Source organism: Xiphophorus couchianus, chromosome 15 (genome assembly GCF_001444195.1).
Source record: "Xiphophorus couchianus chromosome 15, X_couchianus-1.0, whole genome shotgun sequence".
Taxonomy (NCBI): domain Eukaryota; kingdom Metazoa; phylum Chordata; class Actinopteri; order Cyprinodontiformes; family Poeciliidae; genus Xiphophorus; species Xiphophorus couchianus.
This window is the reverse complement of record NC_040242.1, coordinates 7,434,199-7,460,325: the sequence shown is the minus strand read 5'-3', so window position 1 is coordinate 7,460,325 and position 26,127 is coordinate 7,434,199. Positions and strand designations below refer to the sequence as shown.

The window sequence follows — 26,127 nt, the reverse complement described above, 5'->3', positions numbered from 1 at the left end:
CTTCACGACGCGCGCATGTGCAGAGAGAGTTGTGGTGTAGTCACATGACCAGGGGCCAGCTGATCATCACGGACGGACAAGATCACGACCATTAGCTTTCATCTGTGCACTTAATCCTACATGAACGCGTTTTTATCATAATTTACTAGTAGAATTGTAAATAGATACTAAACGTATTTCGACAGGATCGAGTTCAAACCGAGGAAGTAAACAGAAGACAGCCGTAGTCGACTAAAAGACGAGAAGATGTCTGGAAAGGAAAGGATCGACATATTCCCCTCCAGAATGTAAGCTACCCGTTTCGTAGCTAGTCATTATAACGTAAACTAAATAATTTCATTCTTTGTTTTTGTTTTGCTTCTGCTCAACCGAGATTGGTGATTATCTGCACGTTTCTCCTAAAACGGGAGGACATTTTGTTTTGCACGGTGACTCAAATGCAGTCATAGTTTATATACGATTCAGATAGCTGTTTGAAAGAGGAAGAGTCCTTCTGTGGTCATGTGATGTTTCTAACAAAGCGTCTAAGTGTGAAGTGTCCATCTGAGATTTCCGTCTGGACTACAGTGTCACCCTGCAGCTTCAAACGTCAATGTATTTTATGTGAAAGATGAACACAGATCAGCACATAACTGTCTTTTTCTTCCATATTTTCATTTCACCCTGACTCTGGTCCTGAGCTGTGGAGTTCTGCACCTACTCCACAGTTATCTTATATAAATAGATAAATAAATATGAGTATGACACTTAGGATTTCTATGTGTAAAAAAGAGAAAAAAAGTGAGACCCACCTTTTCCTTTCACTCCACCACTATGCATAAAATACAATGAAGGTTGTTACTGTGATACGACAAAATGTCAAAAGGTTTAAGACACAAATACTTTAGGAAGATATTGTAATACTGGGGGTAAATGGAAATATTAAATTGGCACATTTGATTCGGCATGGGAGTGTTGGTGTTCTCTCCAAATAAGATTTCAAGAAAAAAAGAGCAAGTCTTAAAACTATTGGAAGATGTATCTCAATTCTTGGATGGATAATCGTCAGACTTGCTTCTAAGACACGTAGAAGTCCATGTTTAATGTTGTCTGTAGATATGGACCTCTAATCTCTGTTCATATTTAGACTTTTTATCTTACCCTCCCTCAAAAAGGAAGGCAAATATATGTAATAATTTAAATGTTTAGGTGTGTTTCAAGAAGAGCTACAAGGACTGTCATGTTAGCAAATTTTGCTGGATGATGAATTAATCATTGCAATAAACAATAGTATTGTTATTTTTGAGACAATTTTCAAGTAATATATTGATAAAGGCAGAATTATGCACATTTTTCCTCTCAAAGACCAATAAACTTGGATTTTGCAAAGAACACTTACTGGAACTGGAAGACATTTTAAATATCCAAAATAAAACACATAAATAAAGCAGTGGAAAAAAAACTTATAACCACAACCATAAATGAAATTGATTATTGCTCTGATCTGGTCCAAACGCCACCGAGACTGCCAATGCTGACCTGCAGGTTCGGGGGCCGTGGGGCGTGGTCTGCGCTCCAGGAAGCTCATCATCGTCGCACCTTCACCACCACCCAGCATCCCGTGTGGCTGCTTTTGCGCCAAAGCCGAGGCGTCGGGCTCTTTTTCTTTTTCGTCTTCTAATGCGCAACTTTGTTCGTACGCTGGCCAAAATGTAAATGCCCAAAAATTGATACTGTCACAACTCTAAACAAAATTGCCCTTAAAAAAATATTAATCTTTAGAAATGATCAAGCTCATTTTCATTTATCGTAGCATAAATATTGCGACAGGCTGAAGGGGTATACAAAGCTTCGACAATATTAACATCTCAGAAGACTTTCTGGAAACTATGTTCCAAGTTGTATGGATTCACACTAAAATACACTTTATTTAGACAGCACACAAGTACAGAACATCCATAAGGCTGAGACCGGAAAAGCTAATTAAAATCCAAACTAAATTTTCTGTTCTCATCCTAGTTTTCCATCAAATTTTTGTTCAAAATCTGTGGGAAAAATTATGAAATTACTAAAAATAGGAAATGATTGAGCTACGTTCAACATGGCATCAGTCTGGTATAAATTTGACAAAGAAACTATTCATCTTCAGCAGCTGCAGTGGCTAAAATCAGCAATTTATCAGCCAGTCCATCATTATAGGTGTGTGTTGTCGTTGTGTGTGCAGGGCTCAGACCATAATGAAGGCCCGGCTGAAAGGAGCGCAGACCGGCCGCAGCCTGCTCAAGAAGAAATCCGACGCCCTCTCCATGCGCTTCCGTCAGATCCTCCGTAAAATTATTGAAGTCAGTCGTGTCTCAGATTCCAGTATCTTTGCTTCTTTCGGGTAAAGAGCCTCCAGTTCCTAAAATTCTTTTTGTCGCTTCCTTTAGACCAAAACCAAGATGGGAGAAGTGATGAGAGAGGCGGCCTTCTCCTTGGCTGAGGCCAAATTTACAGCTGGAGACTTCAGGTAAGGAGTGCTACGAGATTTCACGGTTGTGCTCAGTTCGGAGCAGATGTGTTGAGAAAGTGTCACCTGTTCGCAGCACAACCGTCATCCAGAATGTCAACAAAGCCCAGGTGAAGGTCCGAGCCAAAAAGGACAACGTGGCAGGTTAGCTTCAGAAGTGTTTCATTTAAATCGTCGCTGTGAGCTGGGACACACTCATCCGTTCTGATTTTATTCTCCCAGGTGTCACCCTTCCTGTTTTTGAACACTACCAAGAAGGCGGAGACAGTAAGTGGAGTCCAGTTTGTCAGTTCGGGTTTGTCACGATCAGCTTTTGGACACTGTTCCTTCCTGCGTGTCTCTGTCAGGTTATGAACTCACCGGTCTGGCCAGGGGTGGAGAGCAGCTGTCCAGGCTGAAGAGGAACTACGCCAGAGCGGTGGAGCTGCTGGTGGAGTTAGCATCCTTACAGGTAGAGGGCGCTGTTGCGAATATAGAATCATATTGCCTGGGTTTCTTCCATTTCTGCAATATCGTTAAATTCCAGCTGCATTTTAAGAAAACAAAGACACATGTTCATATTTGTGTTTGCAGACATCTTTTGTCACTCTGGATGAAGCCATAAAGATCACCAACCGCCGTGTGAATGCTATCGAGCATGGTAAGCTCAAACCCAATGGCCGCATCAGGGACTTCAGAAGAATATCAGATTATTTATTGCTTGTGTGATTTTATTTCCACTCTGCAGTGATTATTCCGAGGATTGACCGCACTCTCACTTACATCATCACAGAGCTGGATGAGCGAGAAAGAGAGGAGTTCTACAGGTGAAACCATGTCATAGTCTAACATGTTTTTAAATATTAATTAAAGCATTGCAAAAGTGGAAAATCAGTTTGGTCAGACCTGAGACACGCAAACTGTACATGTCTCTTGAAATCTTCAAATATTATGTTAGAACCACAAACATGAACATGTTTTATTGGGATTTTATATAATAAAATAACACAAAGTAGTGGATAATTGTTAAGTGGAAGAAAAACGATACATGGTTTCCAAAAGCATTAAAAATAAAAATCTGAGAAGTATTGTGTGGAGTTGGATTCATACTTTTTAAAACCACCTTTCTACATTTCATAGCTGCCAGTTTTATGGGGCAAGTCTACTAAATTTTTTTGCCCCTTGTTCTTGCCAAATATTTCATTTTATTTTGAAAACCATGTATCCCTTTCTTTCAGTTCAGTTATACACGCCTTTGTTAGTCTATCTCATAAGTACATTAAAGGTTGTGGTGGTTGTGTTGCCAGATATTTCCCTTTTCTATCAGATTTATGCCCCAGCTTACTACCAACCTGCACCTGACTCTTCTTACCCGACAGGCTGAAGAAAATCCAAGAGAAGAAGAAGCAGCTGAGGGAAAGGACGGAGCTGGAGATCGCCGCCCGGCTGGCCGCCCTCGGACCCATCGCCGAGCCCTCCAACATGCTGACGGAGGAGACGGACGAAGACCTGCTGTTCGAGTGAAGCCCCCCCACTGCAGTCCGACACTCATCATCATGCTATTTATTCTGTGCCTCTCTGGCCGTGTTTATGTCTTCTCAGACAAGTGATGAAAGTTTTTTTTGTGTGTGTTCACGTCTCTGATTATATGTTCTGCTGTTTTTGTGTTGGAAAATATGAGACGCTTCCATGTGTGTCTCTGTACAGGAGCCCAAGTGTTGCCCCCTTCCCCCTCTCCAAAAAAATAAAAAATCCTTATCCACCAGAGGGTCTAACAGCCGAAGAAAATATTAAGTATGTTTACATGAGGCAAGAAGCAATCCTTGTGACTGGATCAGCTGTAGATATGTTTTGAACCGCTGCATGCCGTAAGTCTTGAGGTGGTTGAAGACTTCAGAGTGTCGGAGTCTGTTGAGCTCCTGACCTCATATCAGGGTGTTTATCATCACACAGATTCTCTGTATTGTAACACTGTAAAATGTGCGTGAGTCAACAAAGCCAGGCACTTCATATAATTAAAGATGTTCTAAACAGTCCATCTGAGTTCTGCGTCAACATGAACAAAAAAGGAAAAAAAACAAATCGCTTAGTAGAATAAAAATACAACAAAATATCTTTTCAAATCTTAATTTATTAACACTTTTGAAAAGTTGTGCTTAAGAATTACCCAAATTTTTAAAGATTCAATAATAAGTCACAATTGTACAATACTGATGAAGACCATCTCAACAATATTACGCAGCATTACACAGATAATGTAGTTGGGCACTACTAAAGTATATGGTGCCGTGCAAATGCATTTATACTAATTAAACTTTATATTTTGTCACGTTACCACACACATCAATGTGTTTCATTTAGATTTTATGTATCATAAAAGGAACTCTTGTTTTAAATTTGCCAGAAGACTTTTCTCTGGTCAGATCAGACCAAAACAGACGTTTCTGCGCTACAGAGGAAATTCTGCGTCTGGTAGAAAACACTGTTGTTATGGTAACCGTGATTGTGGCAGCATTATGATGTGGGAGTGAATCCATTAATGGGAATAATTGTGATAAATCCTTTATTGAAATAATTGTCAACTAATTCAGTAATTGATTAATTGTTAACTGGAATGTACAGACTTAAATGCTATTAGCTAGGGGAAAAAACAACTTATTCAGAGCAGTAATTAAGCCAAAATTATATAAAAGAAATATAGATTTTGCAATTAAGATAAAAACATCATTGTCTATAAATATGTTTTACCCAGAACTCTTTGAATGGCATAGGCTTAGTTTCGCCCGGTTCACATTCTCATGAAGGAATACTGTATTTTAGGCAATAAAATGTTTATTTTCTTATTTTAAAATTCTTAGTTTTTTTTTTTTTTTTTTGCAATAAAATTTCTAATATTGTATAAAAAGGTTTAAGTGGTTACATGAAAAATCTGCAGAATATGCCAATTTTGTTATTAGATTAATCGTCAGCATAATTGATAGAATAATCAATTACTAAAACAATTGTTTGTTGCAGCCTTACTTTAATTTAACGTATGCAGACCTAAATACATTTCAGAATCTGCGGCAAGACTTTAAAATTCATATTCACAGAGAATCTCCTATTGATTTGATTTTTTTTTTTTGGCAAATGATAAATAACCCTTTTCATCTACTTCATGGTTATTTTCTAATTCGTGTTTATCTGTCTCAAGAAATCCAAGGAAGTTATTTGACATTTAACGTGAAATGTGACAAAATGGTAAAAAGTTTGATAAGTATAAGTACCTTTGTAAGGCATATGAGACAATACTGACACTGAGACATCAACAGCAGATGGGAGACTTCACACTAAATCCAATGAATCTATTTCTACTCGGTTCTTTGCCTGATGATGTTTTGGCTCCATGTTTCACCAGAATGCCTTTAAAAATGTGTCAAATGCGCAATTTCTGGCGTAACAATAAAATATTTCACCTCTCTGTCTAAAGAATATATATTTACAATTATAAATAAGTCAAAGAAATAGCATAGAAATGAGTCTATCTGGAAAATAAAAGATTTTGCATAAAACTAAGACCTTGAACAGCCATCACAAAAATAGAAGAAAACAATCTACAAAAGACAATCAAATACAACAGTGTCTGTCTCTGCAGCATTCTGTAGCAATTAAGCTCCAAAAAAGGAAAAATAAAAATGTGCAAGTGAAAATTCAGTGTCACTGTAATACTGTCCGTCTCCTCTTTACCTTCTCGTTCACTGAGATTCTTCGTGTCTGGACACGGCCACCTCTAGCAGAGCCAAGACGACGGCACCCACTGCGGCTCAGTGTCCAGTTTATCTACTAATCTCCGAAACTCCTGGAACGCCTGGTCTGGATCAAAGTTAACGACGGTCGCGTCGAAGAAGTGGCTGTAATTCAGCTCCATCTCGCGGGCTTTTTCAGTGACCTCCTTTAGCTCCTCCGGCTGGGAAAAGATGTCAGAAGTGACACTTCAAACAACTGGTGTGAATGTTGAAAGTGTGCATGAGATTTTCACTTTTTCTGCTCTGATAATGGACTCCAGAGGCAACCAGGCAGAAGTGTGTGAAGGTCAGCTTACTTTTAGTGTTTTCCCCTCTGTGGCCAGCAGGGTGCGTAGTCGTTCTTGAGAAGGAGGAGCAATGAAGACGACATATGGCTTGAGGTTGGACGACCTCAGTACTTGCAAAGACTGGGAGGGAAAAATGAAGGGCAGAGAATATTAAATTAGATCTTACTAAAATACACAAATTTGAAATATATGAAGCTATTGTAACACTCAACAGTGATTGCTACATTAGAAACACATTTTCACCCTTGTATGAAGGCAGAGCAAACAGATGCGTCCAGAGTTGACGACGTGTCGGACAGAGTCAGTGCTGGTGCCGTACAGGTTCTTCTCATACTCCCCTGACTCAATGAACTTCCCTGCAGCCAAGTCAGCCTCGAAGGACGAGCGACTGACAAAGTGGTACTCGCGTCCATTTCGCTCATGTATCCTTGGGCTTCTGGTTGTGTCTAAGAGTTAAAAAGTGAGAGATCTGTTAAAATTAAAACTGGTTCCAGACTTTTCCAGGTTCAGCTTTTCAGATCTCTGTCCTAAAGTCTTAAAGGCAATTTATAGTTGATACTATTGGTAGGCTTTCAGTATGAAACATGAAAAAACAAACAACTGGAAGGAAGAAAAGATACAGGAGAAAAAAGAGAAAGGAAGGACATAAAGAAGGAGATGAAATAAGGAAATGAGGACATAAGAACAGATCTAAGGAGAGATATAAAGTTAGAAGGAAGAAAAGAACTAAGAAGGGAATAAAGAAAGAAAGAGTGAAGGAAGGAAAGAAGCAAGGAGGATGAGAGGAAACAAAAACCAAAAAGGGAATATTTTCTTTTTTCATACTTATCCAGACCTGGAAAATACTGAAATCTAATCCCATATATTCCAGATGCTTCCAAACTTTATAGGAACACAATAAGCTTCGATAGTAAATCTTGTTTTTGTTTTTTTTATTGCTTGTGTGTTGTGTTTATCCTCTGAAATCAGAAAAAACTGTCTGTCTGAGTGTGGACTTACGTGGAACAGCAACGGCAAACTTATCCGGCTCGATGGATAAAAGTCTCCGCCGCAGCTCGTCGTGGCCGCTGTTGGCTGGGCCGACCAGAGCTACGGGGCGTTTCCGATTAGCGGGCTGGTGGTACAGGGACATTTCCTCGTAGGTCAGGACATCATCGTAGTCTGAGGAGACAGTTCAGGAAGGCATGTTGGGTCAGAAGTAACACTGACCCAACATGCACCTTGTGCTTTTAACCCCCTGCTCTGCAACTACTTTCAACCTTGAAATCTTGCCGATGGCGGGAAAAACAGAGAGTAAAGGTAAAAAAGATCACATTGTTTACAATATTGTTGTTCAATGAAAGTGTTCTATTTAAAGATGAGCAACTTCAGGTGTGTGTTTCCTTGTTTTAAAGGTGTCTCTGCTGTATGTGTGAACCCTAAAACTGCACGTCCCTCAAAGCCATTTAAGCTCCCGCTGATCCGGTCTGTGAAGGCAAGTCTAATCTGACTTGTGACACGACAAGTCTGGACAAGCTGCTGTAAGAAAGACGAGGTGTGTCAACTTCAGCTTATGTGTGGGCGTAATGCTAACAGCGGTGGATGTTTGGCTGCTGGCCAGCGCTGAAACCTTCTTTTATACGTGCTTAATGAGGACTGATAGGGAGCTAAGTGTGCAGACAGCGCTCGGTCCAAAACAAGTTCACACCTCAAACCGCTAAAAGAAATAAAGTCTTACCAGTGTTTCTGTTCAAGGTTGATGTGTTCCTTCTTCTCAGTTTCTTGCTTTTCTTTGAACACCAAATCTTCCCTAATTCGGATATAAATACACATTTTCATTTCACATTGTTAGATTGCTGGAAATGTTTAAGTTTGCAGTTGTTACCTTGCTGCTCTCGACTTTTGTCTGGTGTCGTTTTCTTTAAACTCTCTCTCTGTTGCTGGAAACTTTTACCTGAAGTAAGACAAGAAAGAAATCCACAGAAATTAAATATCCAGTGAATTTGGAAAAGTATTCATATATATATATATATTATTATTATTATTATTTTTGTTACCAATAATTAAAAACATATCTCTTCCAGCTTTAACTGTCTGGAAAGTGAAGCTTTTGCTAAAAAAAAAAAAGAACCTCACACTGGACATACATTGAGCATTAATCAAGTCCTAAAAAAGATTCCCAGTTAAGATTCAGGTCTGTAAATCTGTAAACTTTGACTGGTCCATTCTAACCCATCTAGGGTTGTTGAATGTGAACTGTTGCCCTGTCCCAAGCTTATTGCACTCTCTAACAGAGTTTGTAATAGGATTGCCCATCTTCCCATCAACTGGGGCCAGCTTCCACGTTTCTGCTGAAGATAAACAACCTTACATCATGATGCTGACACCACTATGTTTACTATAGTCATAGTGTTTTTGAATGTTCTACCCAATGCTCCTCAAGTGGCATAGTTTTTGCTTCACCTGGTTCAAATTCACTAAAGGAATGTTATATTATTGCATTTTAGGCATTAAAATTTTTATTTGCTTATTTTAAAAAGCAATTGAATTATTTGTTTTAACACATTTCTAATATTACATAAAAAGGCTTACATGGTTAAATAAAAAATCTTCAGAAATTTGCAACCAATTAAAAAAACCCAACTGATTAATCAATATAATAATTGAATACTAAAATAATTGTTAGGTGTAGCAACCAGCAGTGGCATGTTTTATATTTTGAACAATGAATATTTCTCTTTCCCTTCACAATTACACACAAAATTTATTCTAATCTACTACATAAAATCCCAATGAAAGTTTGTGGCTGTAATGTGAAAAAATGTGAAAAAGTGAAGAGGTATAAATAACTTTGGAAAACATTGCACTGAAAGTGAACAAGCTAACATTAAAAGTTGTTTAGAAGGCTCGGATTTGTACTTTCTAAACGTCCAAGTAAAGAAACGAAAACAAAAGATGGCTAACTTTCCATTTTTAGCACTAAGCTTTGTTTACTTAGACCCCCAACAGTCTCTAGGTCAGAGTGTAATTACAATGAATTCCTGGGTGTTTGTTTTAATCTGCTGGATGCAACAGATGGTAGACAAATCTTTCCAGTAAAGCAGAGCCAGGTTAACCATTTGTCTCTTCAAACTCATTTGTGACTGAATTTCAAGTGAGAGAAGGAGGAGTGAATAATCAATACACTAAAATAATATGTCATTTGCAGCTCAGGTATTGAGCTATTAGAATGCATTTGCAGATATCATGTTTATTTTATTTCAAGTAAGATGTGGTACTTTAGAAACCGCCAACTTAAACACAACTTTTAAAAGGCAAGTTTACTCCAGTAATTTGTACTAGTACTTTACAAACAGCGACATTCTAACCAACATGGTTCCCTGACAAGAAGGCAAAGACCAGTTTTTCACTGAACACATTATCCTGTGCTGCTAAAGGTGCCCTAAGTTAACATCTTGTCTTTACACGCCTACAGACAGAGAGATCTCCGCTATCCTATTAGGTTCACAGCAAGCCACCTGTGCGACACTGATCTAATAAAAGCTAATCATGTTTCATGTATTTCTCTCTGCTAAATGCCCTCTCTTGAATGATCTCTGTTTTTCCCTCTGTGCTTTATTAGCATATTTACACGAGCTGGAGGATAAATATGAAAACATGCAGAAATGTATAGCTTATTAGCATCCAAAAGAGCTTTTCTCGGTACCCTAGTTTACTGCGCGAGAGTTAGATGTGATGTTATTCCTCTTTTTACTTTGGCACTAGTGTCAAGCTAACTTGTCATAATTCCATACAACCGTTTCATCATCTGGTTGGAGGATCAATGTCAAAGCAGCACTCACACTGCCAGATGGTTGTCATGATTTTCAAGCACTCTCCATTGCAAAAAACAATTAAACCTTTTTTTTTATACCAAGTATTTTTGGTCTAGTTTCTAGTACAAATATCTTAGCACACTTGAAGGAAGACTAAACTTATAAGTAACTTTGCTTGTTTTAAGTAAATAATTTCTCAGTATTCATAAAGTTCTAGTTCTACTGGCAGATTATAGCACTTATAACTTGGGAAAAATATCTTGCTATAAGTGAAATAAAGTGCCAGTGAAACTAATACTTTTTCACCACAATTATGGAATTATTCAATAAAAACAAACTCCTATATCTTGCTGAAAAGTTGCTTGTAAACTAATTATGTGTGTCTTTTTATCATGAGAATTTAAATTTGCTTGGATATTGTTTGTGGTGTCCCTCAGGGCTCGGTGTTGGGGCCAAAATTGTTTATTTTGTATATAAATGACATATGTAAGGTATCTAAGAGATTTAACTTTGTATTATTTGCTGATGACTCAACCATCTTTGGCACGGGTGAAGATTTAAGAAAGATGTTGTTTGAAATGAATCGAGACTTATGTAAACTGAAGGAGTGGTTTAATATTAACAAATTGTCACTAAATTTAGATAAAACAAAGTTTATGTTGTTCGGTAAGTGTAAAGAGAAGAGTGATTTAATAATACAAATTGATAATATGATTGTGGAGAGAGTGACTGAAATTAGGTTTTTGGGAGTACTGATTCAAAACAAGATCTGTTGGAAACCTCATATAAGATATGTCCAATCTAAATTGGTAAGAAGTATTGCAGTCCTTGCTAATGCTAGAAAATATTTAAACTCCTCTGCCCTATACATTCTGTACTGCTCACTTATTTTACCTTACCTAAGTTACTGTGTGGAAATTTGGGGCAACACTTACAGAACGTTACTACAACCATTATGTACATTACAAAAAAGAGCCATTCGCTTAGTTCATAAGGTTGATTTTTACTGTCATACCCACAATCTATTTATAGATTCTTATTTATTGAAATTCACTGATTTAGTAGAGTCTCAAACTGCACAGATTATGTTTAAAGTCAGAAATAAAATATTGCCAGAAAAGATTCAACAGTTATTTTCCGATAGAGTGGGGGGATATGACTATAGAGAAAACCTTAACTTCAGAACCTTGAAGGCTCGTACAACAATGAAAACATTGTGCATTTCGGGGGTTGGTGTGAGGATCTGGAATAAACTCTCTAAAGAGCTGAAGCAAAGTCCAAGTATGAGACATTTTAAGAAAGGTCTCAAGGCAGCTATTATTCAAAGTTATAAGGAAGAACAAGGGGGATAACACTGGTTGGGAACCAAAACTTTAGGTAGGATGTCATCAAGTAGGTGGCATGTCGGCGCAGGTGTGGGTAAATATATAAAGGTATGAAAATAACAGTGTATTTTGTCTATAAGCAGATGGGTGTGTATATGGGTGTATGTACATATATATGTTTGTATATGTAAATATATATATATGCATGTGTACAGATGTGTATGTGTGTGTATGCACTATTTTCATCTAGCTGAGGAAATCTTATTATACTTATTATTTCCTTTGTCAGAAAGGATATCGGACATTGAAAATACTGTGATAAATTACAGCTGGAAAAGGGGTATGACCACATAAGTTATACTTCAGCATACTCCTTTTCAGACTCATAATCACCGATGTGATGTGTTTTTTTATTGTTTTTGTTGTTTTTTTTTTGTTTGTTTCTTTTTTAAAAGAAATATATTCTGTACTTTGTGTCGTTTACACTGTCGGTGAAAGGTTTGTCTGAAATAAACTAAACTAAACTAAACTAAATTTGTTGTTACTGAAATACTAAACAATGAATACGACCTTGTTAACTGGAAAAAAAACATGTTTTTTATTTTTATTTTTATAAAGAATGCCACAGAGAGATTACCAGGAATGAGGCCAGCCAGAGGCTGGTTGTCCTCGTCTCCATCCCTGTAGGCCTGCCACCAGTTGGGGTCATCCTGGCTAATGACATGGAGTATATCTCCTTTCTGGAAGGACAGACCCAGCTCCCGACACGGCATGAAGGGGTCATCAGAGGGATCGTAGTCAAAGTAAGCGCGCACATGCATCTGAGGAGATGGTTTACAACAACAAGTTTAGTGTTTGTTTGCATGCTAGCGACAGTTCTCACGCACACTCTCTCATCTTAATAGACTTACCACAGTTTGTCTGTGGGGAGCAGGTTTATTGTGAGAGCTCGGGATGAGGAGGAAGGTCAGAGTTCCCTGCATTTCTTGCTGTTGAAAGCATAAAAATGATTGAGTAAAGCACAACTTTATAGTACTCACACCCCAAAAACCTTTCACATTTGTCATGTTGATGCGATAGAGAGGTTAGTGGTTGTATATTTTTAGGTGGGTTAAGAAATGGAATTGTAATGTGTGAATGATCTGGGTATAGTGATGGACTCAAGACTTGAACGTTCAAGGACACATAAAGACAATTACAAAGTCGATCCTCTATCACGTGAAGAACATTTCCAGAATTAAAAGACTAATGTCTTAGAAAGATCTAGAAAACCTCATCCATTCGTTTATCTTTAGTCATCTTGTTGCTGACATGTGATAAATGAATAAACTTGCCTTGACTTGTGAGTGCTTTTAATGATACCATGGATTGAAGTAAGTGAAAAGTGCTTGTTACTTGACATCATTCTGACAGTAATGGTTACCAGTAAGTCGTGCACTTCGTTGATGTGTTTTCCACGAATAGGAATACCGTTGATCTCCAGGATCTCGTCTCCCTCACTGAGGAGTCCGCTCCGTTCTGCTGCGCCGCCTTTCACTACACGACTCACCACCACATTGTCCATGTCATTACGCACTGTTGCACCCTGATAGCAACACATCCAATCACATAAGTGCTGTTAGAGGACACTAAATGATTACTCCATTCTAAACAGAATGGACGCACAGTAAACGTTTGACAGATACAGTACAGGGCAATAAGGAAATAAAAGATCAAAAGTCAGACAGTAACAGGAACTCAAACACATCATATCTCACCAGTGGAGTGTCTCTGGCCTTCTGCAGCCGCACTAATTTAACTGTCTCTCCGAGGTACTGGGTCACGCTTTCCTCTGCAATTTCCTGCACCGCTACGCTGTCATGAGCTTGCATCAGTGCCTGCCATATGAACACACAGAGAGACAATGAAAGGTTCCCTTTAAAATACAAGAAAAGTCATAAGCTAGCTTTAAAAGCAGTCATCACACAAGCTGCAGGAAGTTTAAAGGAGTGATTCAATTCTACCTCAACCCTTGCCATCCTTTTTATGCAGAGCTTTCCAAGCCAAGATCAGGACAGAGATTGCGGTTTTAGGTTATTTAATGTGACACACTTTTTTATGCACCACAATTAATATACATCACAGAAAATTACGCAGTTTCTTTGTCTTGCAGCAGAGGGACACAGAGAGAGCAGATGCAGTTTAGGCGTACGCACAATTCGTCTTAATTACCCGCAGCACTTAGGAGTCAAAAGGCAACATCACACATCAATGAACACTGGTGATTTCATATGCTTAAAAACAAGGTGCTTCAGATTTAGAAACCAAAGGAAAGAAGAGAAGTGGTCTAGCCAGAACCTCCATCCTTCACTAGATGCCTAAACTATTTTAGATGTGACGTTGTTCATAAAATTTTCTGCTTCCTGAAGAAATTGACATAATGTGTTCTAATTTCAACACAATGAGAGGGTTTCACACCTCACCAGAGCTCACCATTTAGTAGTAGTAAAAGTAGTAAAAGATGTTTAACAAAACATCTTATGCAGAACTTGCCTTTTCTAAAACCAACTACAATCAAATCATCCATTTTCTAACACCGTTGTCCCTTGTGGGGTCCGGAGGGGTGCTGGTGCCTATCTCCAGCTAACATTCCAGACGGGAATGTTAGCTGTCTGGAATGTCCAGGTACACCCTGAACAGGTTGCCAGTCTGTCGCAGGGCAACACAGAAACAGACATAGGACAAACAACCATGCACACACACACACACACTCACACCTAGGAAGAATTTTGGACTGTGGGAGGAAGCTGGAGTACCCGGAGAGAACCCAGGGAGAACATACAAACTCCGTGCAGAAAGACCCCGGGCCGGGAATCGAACCCAGGACCTACTTGCTGCAAGGCAACAGTGCTGCCAACTGCGCCTATAGTAGTCAAGTAATACAAATATACAAAATAATTATTCTGTATGTTTAAATGTTCTGGAGCACATGAATGAATTTCATCCAAACGATGATAAGTAATATTACCTCATCACTCTCCTTGTCAAGAACAAGAAAGGAGAGGAGAACATTTAAAACTTCACAGCTGCCTTTCAGGCATCAAGATGTTAATTTGCTAAACCCTGACCTTTGCCTTCCCAGTGGAAGGTGCAGGAGAAACAATTACCCTTTTGGAGACAGCCATGTATAACATTAATTATATTTCCAGCAGTTTAATTATTATAATATTAACTAAATAAATGAGCTGGCCTAAGAGGCTCTGCAGACACACTTATGTTGCCTTTTAATCATATTATATGTCAAGAAAGGGTTGCTGATCTCTGACCTGGAGATGGGGATTGGTGAGCAGCGCGCTGAGCTCCAAACCTTCCTTTTGTTGACTTGTCTGGAGGATCTTTTGGACCTGAGCAAAGACACAGTACAGTCAGATAAATCTGCCACTGAGACGTGTAAACATGCAGATCACAGAAAATAATAAACTACTATTTTAAACTGATTCCATGTATTACTTAGGTCTTACCAAAAAATGAAAAAAGGAAGTTCTAAACATTTTTCTTTTGTTTCGTTCAGATTTAAGTCTAAGATGGTTTAAATGTAAAAATATAATTACATACAGCTCTAAAATCTCTGTATTTAATGAGATTGAAATCATTACATTTTTGAAATGTAAGAAGATCTGAAAGCAGAGGTGGGAAAACATAGTTTGCCGACAATAATGATCATAATAAATATAAAATTAAAATTAAAATATGGCTTGTTAAAGTAGTTAACGTGACAAACATTTAATACAGAAAAGAATAACTTTTCCAGCGTGTTTGATTATTCAGTGTGACTTAATTTTATATTTATTTTTACATTATCCCTACTATTTAGTCTTCCATTTCATGTCCAATGTTTAATTTTATTTATTAGTTTCATTTTTATTTTATCTTTTTTTTTTCTGAGTTTTTCATACACTGTGTATGGCTTTTTTTTTTTTTTTTAGCAGAAATTGATTTATTCTCTTTAATATTTAATCTTTGCATTTTCTCCCCTCCTGTTTTCTCCTTTGTCCTTTTATTTAGCAATAAAATGGATAGTAAAAGTAGTAATGTAAAATTAATACTGTTGAGTATGATAAACAAATACTAATTAATGCCTCAATGTACAACCAAAGTTGGGGAAATTATTTTATTTGGATACAATATCTGACACATTAATTATTTTATCAACTGTTACTTATTGCAAATTTTGGCAGGAGAAGTCTTCCATACACACCGCCTAAATATGATTTTTTTTCACCAACTATTGATCTCACATCATTTGTTTAATTTGATTGGTCCTGCCTAACATTCTTGACTCTACTGATAAATATTAAAAATAAAAAATAAAAACATCCATTCCTGGCCATTTTAGCCATGTGCCGGTAACGTTTGTGGGAAACAGGTCTGTCTCACTGCTTTGTAAGAACATGTGCAGTCACAGATTATTCACTTGGCTACACTCTAATAGTTCACAGTAGGATTTCCACATTCCAGCTGCACCAAAGCTGGATCTTTCTCTTGAATAAACAAAAAAAAACAAAACAAAAAAGATGTATCAATTCTTGTTGTTCATGTGTGTTCATGAACAATGCTGCAAATGTTAATGTTACAATCCCTTCTGAATTATATTATTTACCATTTTTAGCTTTAAAAGTCTGTCCAGTGGATCTGGGATGTTCTTTTATTTGTCCACTATGCTGTGTGTTTCTATTTTAGATCATACGGTTCTTGTGTTGTCAGGCAAATTGGTCTTTTCTTACTCTGCCCTTCGGCCTCTTCATCTCCTGTTCAGAGCTTAGTTCATCCATTACACTAATCAAAGCTCTCACTAACAAGGTGACGCACTTCCCCCTCCCCCAGCAGCAGAGCTGCACCTCAGCCAAGCCTGCTGTAAGCTGCTGGAGTTTCTTTTTCTGGCTGCGCAGATCCTGGCCCTCATCCTGCGTTGTGCTCCATTGCTCAGCCAACACAGAGGGCTGCTGGGAGATTAGTTTACATAATGGTCAGTGTGAGTACCACAGAACGCAGGCAGTTAGTTTAGTTTCACTGCAGCTAAAACACTCTGTGTCTGATGTGTGAGTTCATGCTTAGTCTCTGCATGTGTGTGCAGGCTGTTTATTTTGAAATCAGTCCTGTGATGACTGAGCTAACAGTCATGTACCACTGCTGACTGCTCTGGCTGAAAGTCAAAATGAGTCAAAATTACTGCAAGTCTAGCTGGAAACTGGAAATAAACTGCAACAAGCTGGCTGGTCATTCATATTTTTCATGTCGAAATACCAGACTTTTCCTCCAGACTTACAGATTTTTAGCCTATTTTTAAAATGTAAACAAAATTTCACTTTTATTTTAATTCAGATTTTTAGCCTATTTTTAAAATGTAAACATAAGTCCAGTTTTATTTTAATTCAGATTTTTCTACAGAAGTCTTACATTAAAAAAAGAACCTGTAAAAAACAGCGATTGAAAGTAAAAAAATCTGATCTTTTTGCTGAAATTGATTTTTTTTTTTTGCGTGGTTCCTCATACTACTGAATGATGTAATCATAATCACACTTCTGTGTGAAAGTCCCCAAACATACCACATGTGCAGAAGAATTCTGACATCACATGGCAGCGTACTGTTTACAAAAGTAATAATGGATACTGCCGTCTATGGATCACTTTTAAATTTTATTCAGCAATGGCAGCCAACGGGATTGTCACACAATCATAACAAGACGAACAAAATTAATAGATAGAAAGAAAGCGGTGCCATTTTGTAAAGCGTTGACAGCAACGTTCTGTAGAGAAATTTGTTTGGATGTGATGTTAGAATCGGGAGTGGTGCAATATGTAATATGACGTGCTTCAGTGGAATAGACGTCATTCATAATTCCATAATTATGGAATTATTTATGTCCGATCTGGCTTCTCCTGGTACAAAATTATGATACTTACATGTCTCATGTCAGTGACGTAAAAGTCAAATAAAACTTGATATGACCGTTCAGACTGCCGACTCTTTGAAAACAATCAGACACGTATCCGTTTTAGTATCACATCGGATTTTTTCGAGGTGAAAAACATATTAATTGGGAAGTTCAAATTGTCATAAAAAGTCAGATTAAGCATATGGGCAAAACAAAAAAAATCGGATTTGTTTGGCATTTGCCTGGTGTGTTAAAATAGCCATACGTAGCTGGAGCATATAATGGATCTGCTGTGTTACTCCTAACAATTCACATCATAATTTCTGTTTTTCAACAATAACTGTGCTGTGGTTATTTTTGAACAACTCCCATACAGCATGGCTCACTTCATTGTCATTTTCTGTGCTAATGATGGAATCCGAAAAGAAAACAGCAACTGACAGCAATCACAGTGAAACATATCTTCATTCTTGCCATGTGGCTCCAATTTTCTGCCTATTTTCCTTCTTTTGCGTCACTTTTTTGCCAGTAGACACACTAACAAAAAAGCTTCAAAGTCAAACTAACAGGTACCAGACCAGATGCAAAATTGTTTCATCAGCTGAGACCCAGAACTTTTTATAATCTACAAAAAGTTCTGGATTCAATATTTTGGACCCAGTTACATTGAATTGCAAAGCCTAAATAAATCTGCAACATGGATAGTTGAATACCTCCTGGCAGAGATCCTGTGCTTGTACTGTCAGAGGTGAGGTGGGACTGATCCTGCTTGTCTGCTGGGACAGAACGCTGTAGATTGTGTAGGCATTCCTGAATTCCTCCTTAGCAAGGAGTTGCATTATCACTTCCACATCCTGCTGGCTCTGAGAGTCACTCAAACTGTGCTGGACCCACTTCAGAACCTGTAGTAGTTCATCCAGTTCTGACAAACAGGTACAGAGAAAGGAACCAGATGATGTTTGGAGAAACAGAATAATAACAAAAATCAGAAATAACAAGGTATCTATAAAATATTTTCTACAAGTAAAATAATAGAGTGACAACCAGTTTAATTTTATCGGGGGGCTAGTTGACTTTGATTCTAAAACTGTTATTTACAAAACCTGAGATTTTTCACAATTTTGAGCAGCATGTTAGGAAAAGCCCGTAAATCAGTAAAAAAAAACAAACCCTGATCTGTGTATCTCCAAAGAAAGGGGTTTTCTAGAAAGTTAGATGGTTATATCAGTATTTCCAGTTCAGAAGCTTAAAAGACTTTACACTGTCTGTCTTCGAGGTCCGGCATCCTGCATGTTTTAGTTCTCTCCCTGGTTTAACACACCTGGATCAAATGATAGCTCATTAGAAGCCCTAAGAAACACATTGACATGCTGAAAAGGTTGTTATTACCACCAGGGAGAGAACTAAAACATGTGTGACATCATGCAGGAAGCCGGCCCTCGAGGACTGACTTTGGGCACCACTGCTTTACACAGTTGAATATATGTTGAATATTCTTCAAGTTTTTAAAATAAATTTAAGAATTTACACCAGATTCTTTCTAAACTTTTTTTATTTGTTAGATTGAAAAAACCAAGTTTAGCTGTTAAATGACTTGATTATTCAGTGAGAATCTAAGCTGCTTCTCATCAAATTATCGTCATATTAGACCAAAGAAAGAGATATTCATGAAAAAAAATCATTGGAGTGGCTCACTCTAAAAGGTTATTCCTAAATATATGACTCCTCCATCCTTTATTGTCCTAGAACAATGTGGTTTAAAAAAAGAGTGGGAATCTCAGATAGCCAATAAAACACAGACCCCCTCCCCCGCCTCTGCTCTGCCTTTTCACTGGTTATTGTTTTGACTCCTTTTGTATTCCCAGATTTTTTGTAAAGCCTCTTTTCTTCCCTGACCTGCGTGTCTCTTTTCCTTTCAACCCTTCCTTCCTCCATTTAACTTCTACAATCCTCTTGAAAACATCTCAACAATCCCTGCTGCTCTAACTTACGGTACTCACCCAACACAGGATCTAGGCACGTCACTTTATTGGTAGCCTTTTCCTTCCCCTCAAAGGTGGGATTGTCAATGCCGATCTTTGGGTTCTGTGACAGCTTCTTGAGCCTCAGCGAAGCGTTGGGATCGATGTCATGCCTCCCCTTGCCATCCTCCTCCTTCCGCTTCCTCAGCTCCTCCTGGTAATGCTGGATCCTCTCCATGTGGGAGCTGCAGTGTGGAGATTTGTTGAGGCTACCTTCCTGCCCCGGACAGTCCACAGCCCGCTCCCTGTGGCTCACGGCCAGAGCGGAGGCTTCTTGCACATAACCATTTGTACGGGATGCAATCATCCCTGTTGCACCAGGGTACAGTTCAAACCACCCCAGCCTTTCCTGAGGTCTGCTGGAGCTTTATGAGGAACTGCTGCTGAACTTAAGAGTCACAAGACCCCCATTGTGGAATATTGTCCTTTTGTTCTGTTCCTGTGATATCCTGGTATACAAACACAGAAAAAGATTTTTGCTTTAACACAGTTTACACAACATATTCAGACTGAAACTTCAAGAATACATTACTAAGTAAGTAACTAAGGTTTATTTATAAAAGGCTGCTACAACTTTCTCTCTCCAACTTAAGCATGAGGGCAAGAGAAAATCAGATTGGTATTCATTAAATGTTTTATGTTGAAGCTCAGACGGTAAGGCACAAATTTTTCTATATTTTCTTTATTTGGCTGAGAGGAGTCCAAGCTTTTTAAGAAAAGGTTTGATGGAAGCATATTTAAAAAGCGAGGCGGGCCTAATGCAAGGATCGATCAGATTGAAGACTTTTAAAAACAGAAATGGTTGGGCAGATATCGGCTGTGTTTGAAGAGGATTCAATGTATGTATTATTGTTTTTATCTTGTAACCAGGTTGCTATGTATTGCAAATTTTTTTGCCCAGGTCCCTCTTGAAAATGAGCTCTAGATCTCAACGGGGTTTACCTGGTTAAATAAAGGAAATATATATAAAAAATATAATGTTGTCTAGAGTGCTGTTGATGTCCTAAAAAGGGCAGTTGTTAATTTTGATTCAATTTTAACGAGTAAATCATTTTTTAAATGCAATTAGTCACATTTTTATATACCTGCAAAAGTCTTGAGCCAAATCTTTGCATTTATGTGTTTATAGTATGCCTGTGGCACACAAGCAACATCCACAACAGCAATAAACAAAATGGTGCTCCTTTTGGCCCTGTAGGGGTTACATTACAGACCCTCTTATTACCTTGATTAAAAATTTGAATAAAGTCCCACAACTAAGTAAGATCAAGTCTTACTCCTATTTGCTCTTATCTGTCCACTAATCAAGGTAAGAACAGACAGTGCTTTCTGGCCTCCATCACATTTAATTCTCTCCTATGTAACCTTATCCAGCCATTTGTTTTACCATGCTTGTTCCCAACTTTCCATCACATTGTAGTCATCACTACTTGACTGACCACTGTTGTGACTTTTATAGATTAGGGCCTATTTTGAGGGATACTACACACAAATCTGGATTTGAGAGTCTGACTAAGGCACGTTGATGTGAGGCGTCTGTTAGGTCAATTTGTGCAAAGAAGAAGAAACCAGAATTATCTTGTGACTGGTTAGCTCATTTGCCAAAATTGCTGACATCCCCAAAATTAAATGGCCTCATTTTACACCAAGTCTTTAGAGCTAATAACGTCGGGTACGTCTGTCACCGCATCTACTAAATCTCTCCCCTACAGAGGCATTTAGCAATAGTTAGTGTGGCCAGGTACTGCTGACAAACAGCAGAGACTGCCAGGAGGCCATCTGTTCTCGTGGGCTTAATTAAGCTTGGGATTTCGGTGGCCACAGAAGGACTGGGAGGGATGCTGCGAAGCGAGAGAGAGAGAAATCCGCCAAGGTAGAAAAGTAGCACGTGACACAGACAAAAAACACACACTGCGAAGAAAAATTTGGGCCAGAAACAATGCGTCCTGTGCAGAATTTCAGAAATTATAATAAATGTTTGTGAAATACAATAAGAAATTGTCATGCCATATGTTAAGTGGCCAACTAGTATCACAAAGTGTATGGAATGAAATAACAAAAGCTAATAAAAATGTAAACTAGAAAATTTCGGAAGAAATTTAGCCGGGGCCTGCCAAACCATGCCCGTCGGTTTGGGCCTGGCGTTGTCATGCTAGAAATTAGCATCGATGCTAAAGAACGCTGCAACGTAATCAATAGCATGTGGAGAATCACAAGAACGTTAAGTAAGGTGGACGTGCACCATTCAGTATGATGTAAAATTTGTCAAGGATTTTATTTTGGAATTTTTGTGAAACTTCATTTCAAAGGGCCAAACTAATCCCATGCGTAATAGTCATTGGGTTAAAATAGTTATATAATGCTGAAAACACAAGTAGTTGATGTAAAAATATTAAAGGCTTTTATTTTGAAATGTTTGTTAAGCTTCATTTCAAAGCGCCAAACTAATCCTATGTTTATCAGTGCTTTGGATAATAAATTCACATAATGCCCAAAAGAGCAAATACCTGATGTAAAATTGTCAAGGCTTTTAATTTGAAATTTTCAGTATGCTTCATTTCAAAGGCCCAAACTAATACCATGTGTAACAGTGCTTTGGATGAAAAAGTCAAATAAAGCCAAAAAGAGCAATTACATAATGTAAAAATATTCAAGGCTTTTATTTTGAAATTTTTGTTAAGCTTCATTTCAAAGGGCCAACCTAATCCCATGAATAACAGCCATTGGATAAAATCAGTTATATAATGCTGAAAACAGCAATAATCTCATGTAAAAATTCTCAAGGCTTTTATTTTGAAATTTTCAGTATGCTTCATTTCAAAGGGCCAAACTAAATACCATGTGTAACAGTGCTTTGGATGAAAAAGTCAAATAAAGCCAAAAAGAGCAATTACGTCATGTAAAAATATTCAAGGCTTTTATTTTGAAATTTTCAGTATGCTTCATTTTAAAGTTCCAAACTAATCCCATGTGTAACAGTTACTGAGTTAAATCAGTTATATACAGCCCATAGCAGCAAGTAGTTCTAAAGGCCAGTTCAGTCCTGATCTGTTTCAACTGAGGGTTCCACTATAGATAGAACTACAGTGATGCGTATTTGTAGTCCTAATCACCAGCCAATAGCCTCTTGAGTTCCGTTGCTATGGTAAATAATGGTCTCAGCAGGTGTGAGCTGTGAGTCATACATGCTGCAGACACAATTGTGTGTTTGAGCCAACACGTTTTACTGAAGAAGAAGCATTGGAAACAAATCCTTCCTGTTCGGGAACCGTAATACATATTCGAAAAGCGTTTGGAGCGTATGAGAGGCCTATGGGTCTTCTGCAATAGTCCCGAGATTCATATCTGTACCTCACTCAGAGCATTTACAGCGATGAGAGAAAGAAATGTTGTGCCCAGATCTGAAATTCTATTCAAATACATTGGAGAAAGCCTCAGACAGCCTCAGAAAATGCTGTCGCATTACTTTGCTCTGAAGCACCGTGACAGAAAACCGTACGGTCTAGATAAATTTCGAAAACATTTTACCGGAGCAGACAGGCGTATCAATGTCAGGACCGATTTTGATACCAATCGTGCGATATTTGTGGGCGTGATGGTGATTTCAAAATTATTTTGGGCTGAAAAAGGTCTCTTGATTTCTCACTCTAATCAGCGAGAGACGCACTCTAATTTTAGGAAAAATGAGAAACTTTGGGTCGCTTAGAGGCAAATTGTGGACAAACCGTAACTGGTATCGACGAGCCGTCTTCACTTTCGAAGAGATCACAGACGTATCTACAAAATGAAATTTGAATGGCATTTCTAGGTGAATTTGTGACGACACAGAAAATCCTCAAAAATAGGGTAAAATAGGGAATTTCTAGGATTTTTCCCATTGACTTATAATGGGATTTTTTTCGTAGTTTTTTGCGAATTATGTCGCCACGTTAAGCCCAAATCCCACCAAAAGTAATAGCTCCAATGGCGTGAATTTTCTGCACGTTTTGATGCCTCATTTGTAGGTGTGCACGCAGCGGTAAGAGCCGCATTAACGGTTACGGAAGAAAAATAAAGAATAAAGAGACACTTCTCTCCGACAATAGTAATAGGTTCCTGCCAAAGGTTCCTGCCATTGCTTTGCATGGCAGGCCCCAATAATAAAGAAACCTTTCTTGGGAGAATAGCAATAGGTTCCTGCCATTGCTTTGCATGGCAGGCCCCAATAAAATCTGTTTGCATGAGCTCATACAAGACTACACATTTTAGTCTTGTATGAGACTAAAATATCATATCAAGGCACGTTTCCCACATGCCTTTGGCATCAGGCATGTGGGAAACACAGCAAAACACATGGGAAAAGGTGCTCTCATTATATGAGACCAGAATCAAATGACAAACATTTAAATTCCTAATTTAAACCACTGTTTTTATTCACCTTATTTACATGCACAAGAACAGCAAAAAAAGGCCAAAACAAGCTATTTACAAGTACTTAATTTGATCATATTTGTGATTACTTTAGATTATTTTGGAATTGTTACCCTTACTCTTTTTATAAAGTTTTTTTCAGAATACTAATTTCCAATGTTTTCCTCCTAAAACACAGAATTGTGTACTCATCTGTTTTATGTTACTGTTCTATTTATCTTAGTTTGATCATCTCCAGTTTTTCTTTCCGTCTGCTTTCAATCTCTGTAAAAAACTGTTACACGTTTTGATTGATTTATTAAATAATGTTAATCTCTTAGTAAAAAAGAGATTAACAAATAAATAAAGTAAGTAAAGTAAATAAATAATAAATAAAGTAAATAAGAAACGTAATGACATACCAGCAGAGAGACGTTAGAAATTAAAATCGATGGAAAAAAATAATAGTAATAAAAAGATAACTGACACCATCTATAATATTGTTATTAATTATATTAAAGGTAGGCTGTGTAAACAATCATTACTATGAGAGAAGAAACTAAACTTTGACATCACAATAATTTTCTGTTTTTTATACTCTTGTTTACCCTTCGAGTTCTTGTGACAAACTTTCTGTTCTTGTAATATTGCTTCATCTGAGATTGTTCTGTGCTTTAACAACTAGTTGCTTGTTGGGAGTAATTGTTATAAAACACGACCTGAGGTAAAGTTATTTTTTGGGAAGCATATAAAAACACTCACTGAAAGACGCTGAGAACAAGCTGTTATTCTAAACGTATGTTTAGATTTATTTTTTACTTTTCTGCGCCAACGTGGGACCTAGCATAGCGGAGGAGACCTAGCATTGTCCCGCTAACTCTGCTCGACAGGACGGCAATTGTCCCGTAAAGATGGTTAAGGTTGGGTTACTCACCTCCTGAATACCAGCGAGCTTCTTGAGCTTGTAGTAAGACACAGTCGTTGTTTAATTGTCCAGCTTTGTTCATGCAGAAACAAACTGAAAAACTTCCTCAACTTCCTAACTCAGTCTGAACGGGACGCGTCCAACAGCTACGAGCACAGACAGGACATTTGTGGCTGCTGCTGCCGTTGGTGGAGCTGCGCCGGTTGTTGTGAGTCGTTTCCTTGGCAACACCATAGCACCACAGCGCCTCCTACAGGTCAACCACGTAATAACCCCGCTTTGTTAAAAAAAAAATTGAGATTACAATTTAAATGACAAATACGCCAGACCATAAAATTTCGCTTTTGAAAAATATGAGAAGAAAATTAAACATAAACAAAAATAAATAATATGGTAGTTATATTGCAAATGGTTAGATAAAGCAAACACTGCTGAATATATACATAGCATGGCACATAGTTTTTATTAAAAGTGAATATATGCATGCATATATTCACAGGCCTGCTTTAACTAGTCACATCACTTCATTTATCTTTTTTTATCTCAATTGCTCAGTATATTCAAGAATATTAGACACACATGGTTTCCTATAATACATAAAGACTTGGTTCATTTGGTAGTGTAAAAGAATTACTCTTCATTTCTGACTGTCATCATCTTATTGATCCTCTTACATTTACCCCATTTTTATTCATCATCATAGTCAAATGTCTGCTTTCTTGTCATGACATTAACAATCTCCACCTAATAAGATGTGCTGTCATTTCATCTTGCAAGGAAGAGGTGAGGTGAAATAATCTAATCTTAGGCCACTTCTTGGAGAAAAAAAAAAGAAAACAGAAGAAGACCAGAGCTGCCTTTTTCCCCAGTTGCATTTTGTTGTTAGACTAATCTTTTCTGACAGCTCTGCTTTCAACCTCTTTTCCTTGTGAGACTCATTCTTGCCAGTTTTTGATTCTTAAATACTTTCTTTCCTGAAAAGGTCCATGTGGTTTGTAGCTATTGATTTCAGTGCAGCTCAATTATGCTGCTATACAGCACAAAAAAGATGACAAAAATGTAATTTAGTCAATGTTTAAGAAAATGACTTGCAAAAATATTCACAGAACCTCTTACGTTTGGTATCAGGCTTGTGGAAAACACAGCAAAACACATTGGAAAGGTGCTCTCATTATCTGAGAAAAAAATAAAACTTTCTGGCTAACATTACCTGTAGATG

The 26,127-nt window shown here is 37.8% G+C and overlaps 2 protein-coding genes across 2 annotated transcripts; one reads left to right on the top strand and one right to left on the bottom strand.

The window, feature by feature from the left end:
• Positions 1–59: 59 nt before the first annotated feature.
• On the top strand, positions 60–4,503 carry atp6v1d (ATPase H+ transporting V1 subunit D). The gene is made up of 9 exons (XM_028039935.1): positions 60–287; positions 2,204–2,321; positions 2,409–2,488; positions 2,565–2,632; positions 2,711–2,755; positions 2,836–2,939; positions 3,062–3,128; positions 3,216–3,294; positions 3,847–4,503. Exons 1-9 carry the CDS (start codon positions 247–249, stop codon positions 3,989–3,991), a joined length of 747 nt encoding a protein of 248 aa, XP_027895736.1. The 5' UTR covers positions 60–246; the 3' UTR covers positions 3,992–4,503.
• pals1b (protein associated with LIN7 1, MAGUK p55 family member b) lies at positions 4,093–25,147 on the bottom strand. Its single transcript, XM_028039932.1, has 14 exons — positions 24,918–25,147; positions 19,574–20,043; positions 18,287–18,495; positions 14,964–15,041; positions 13,416–13,535; positions 13,082–13,243; positions 12,570–12,647; positions 12,296–12,479; positions 8,404–8,472; positions 8,257–8,328; positions 7,539–7,700; positions 6,783–6,985; positions 6,549–6,659; positions 4,093–6,413 (listed from the first exon to the last, which is right to left on the bottom strand). The coding sequence occupies exons 2-14, from the start codon at positions 19,899–19,901 to the stop codon at positions 6,237–6,239; spliced, it is 1,953 nt and encodes a 650-aa protein (XP_027895733.1). The 5' UTR covers positions 19,902–20,043; positions 24,918–25,147; the 3' UTR covers positions 4,093–6,236.
• Positions 25,148–26,127: the final 980 nt, after the last annotated feature.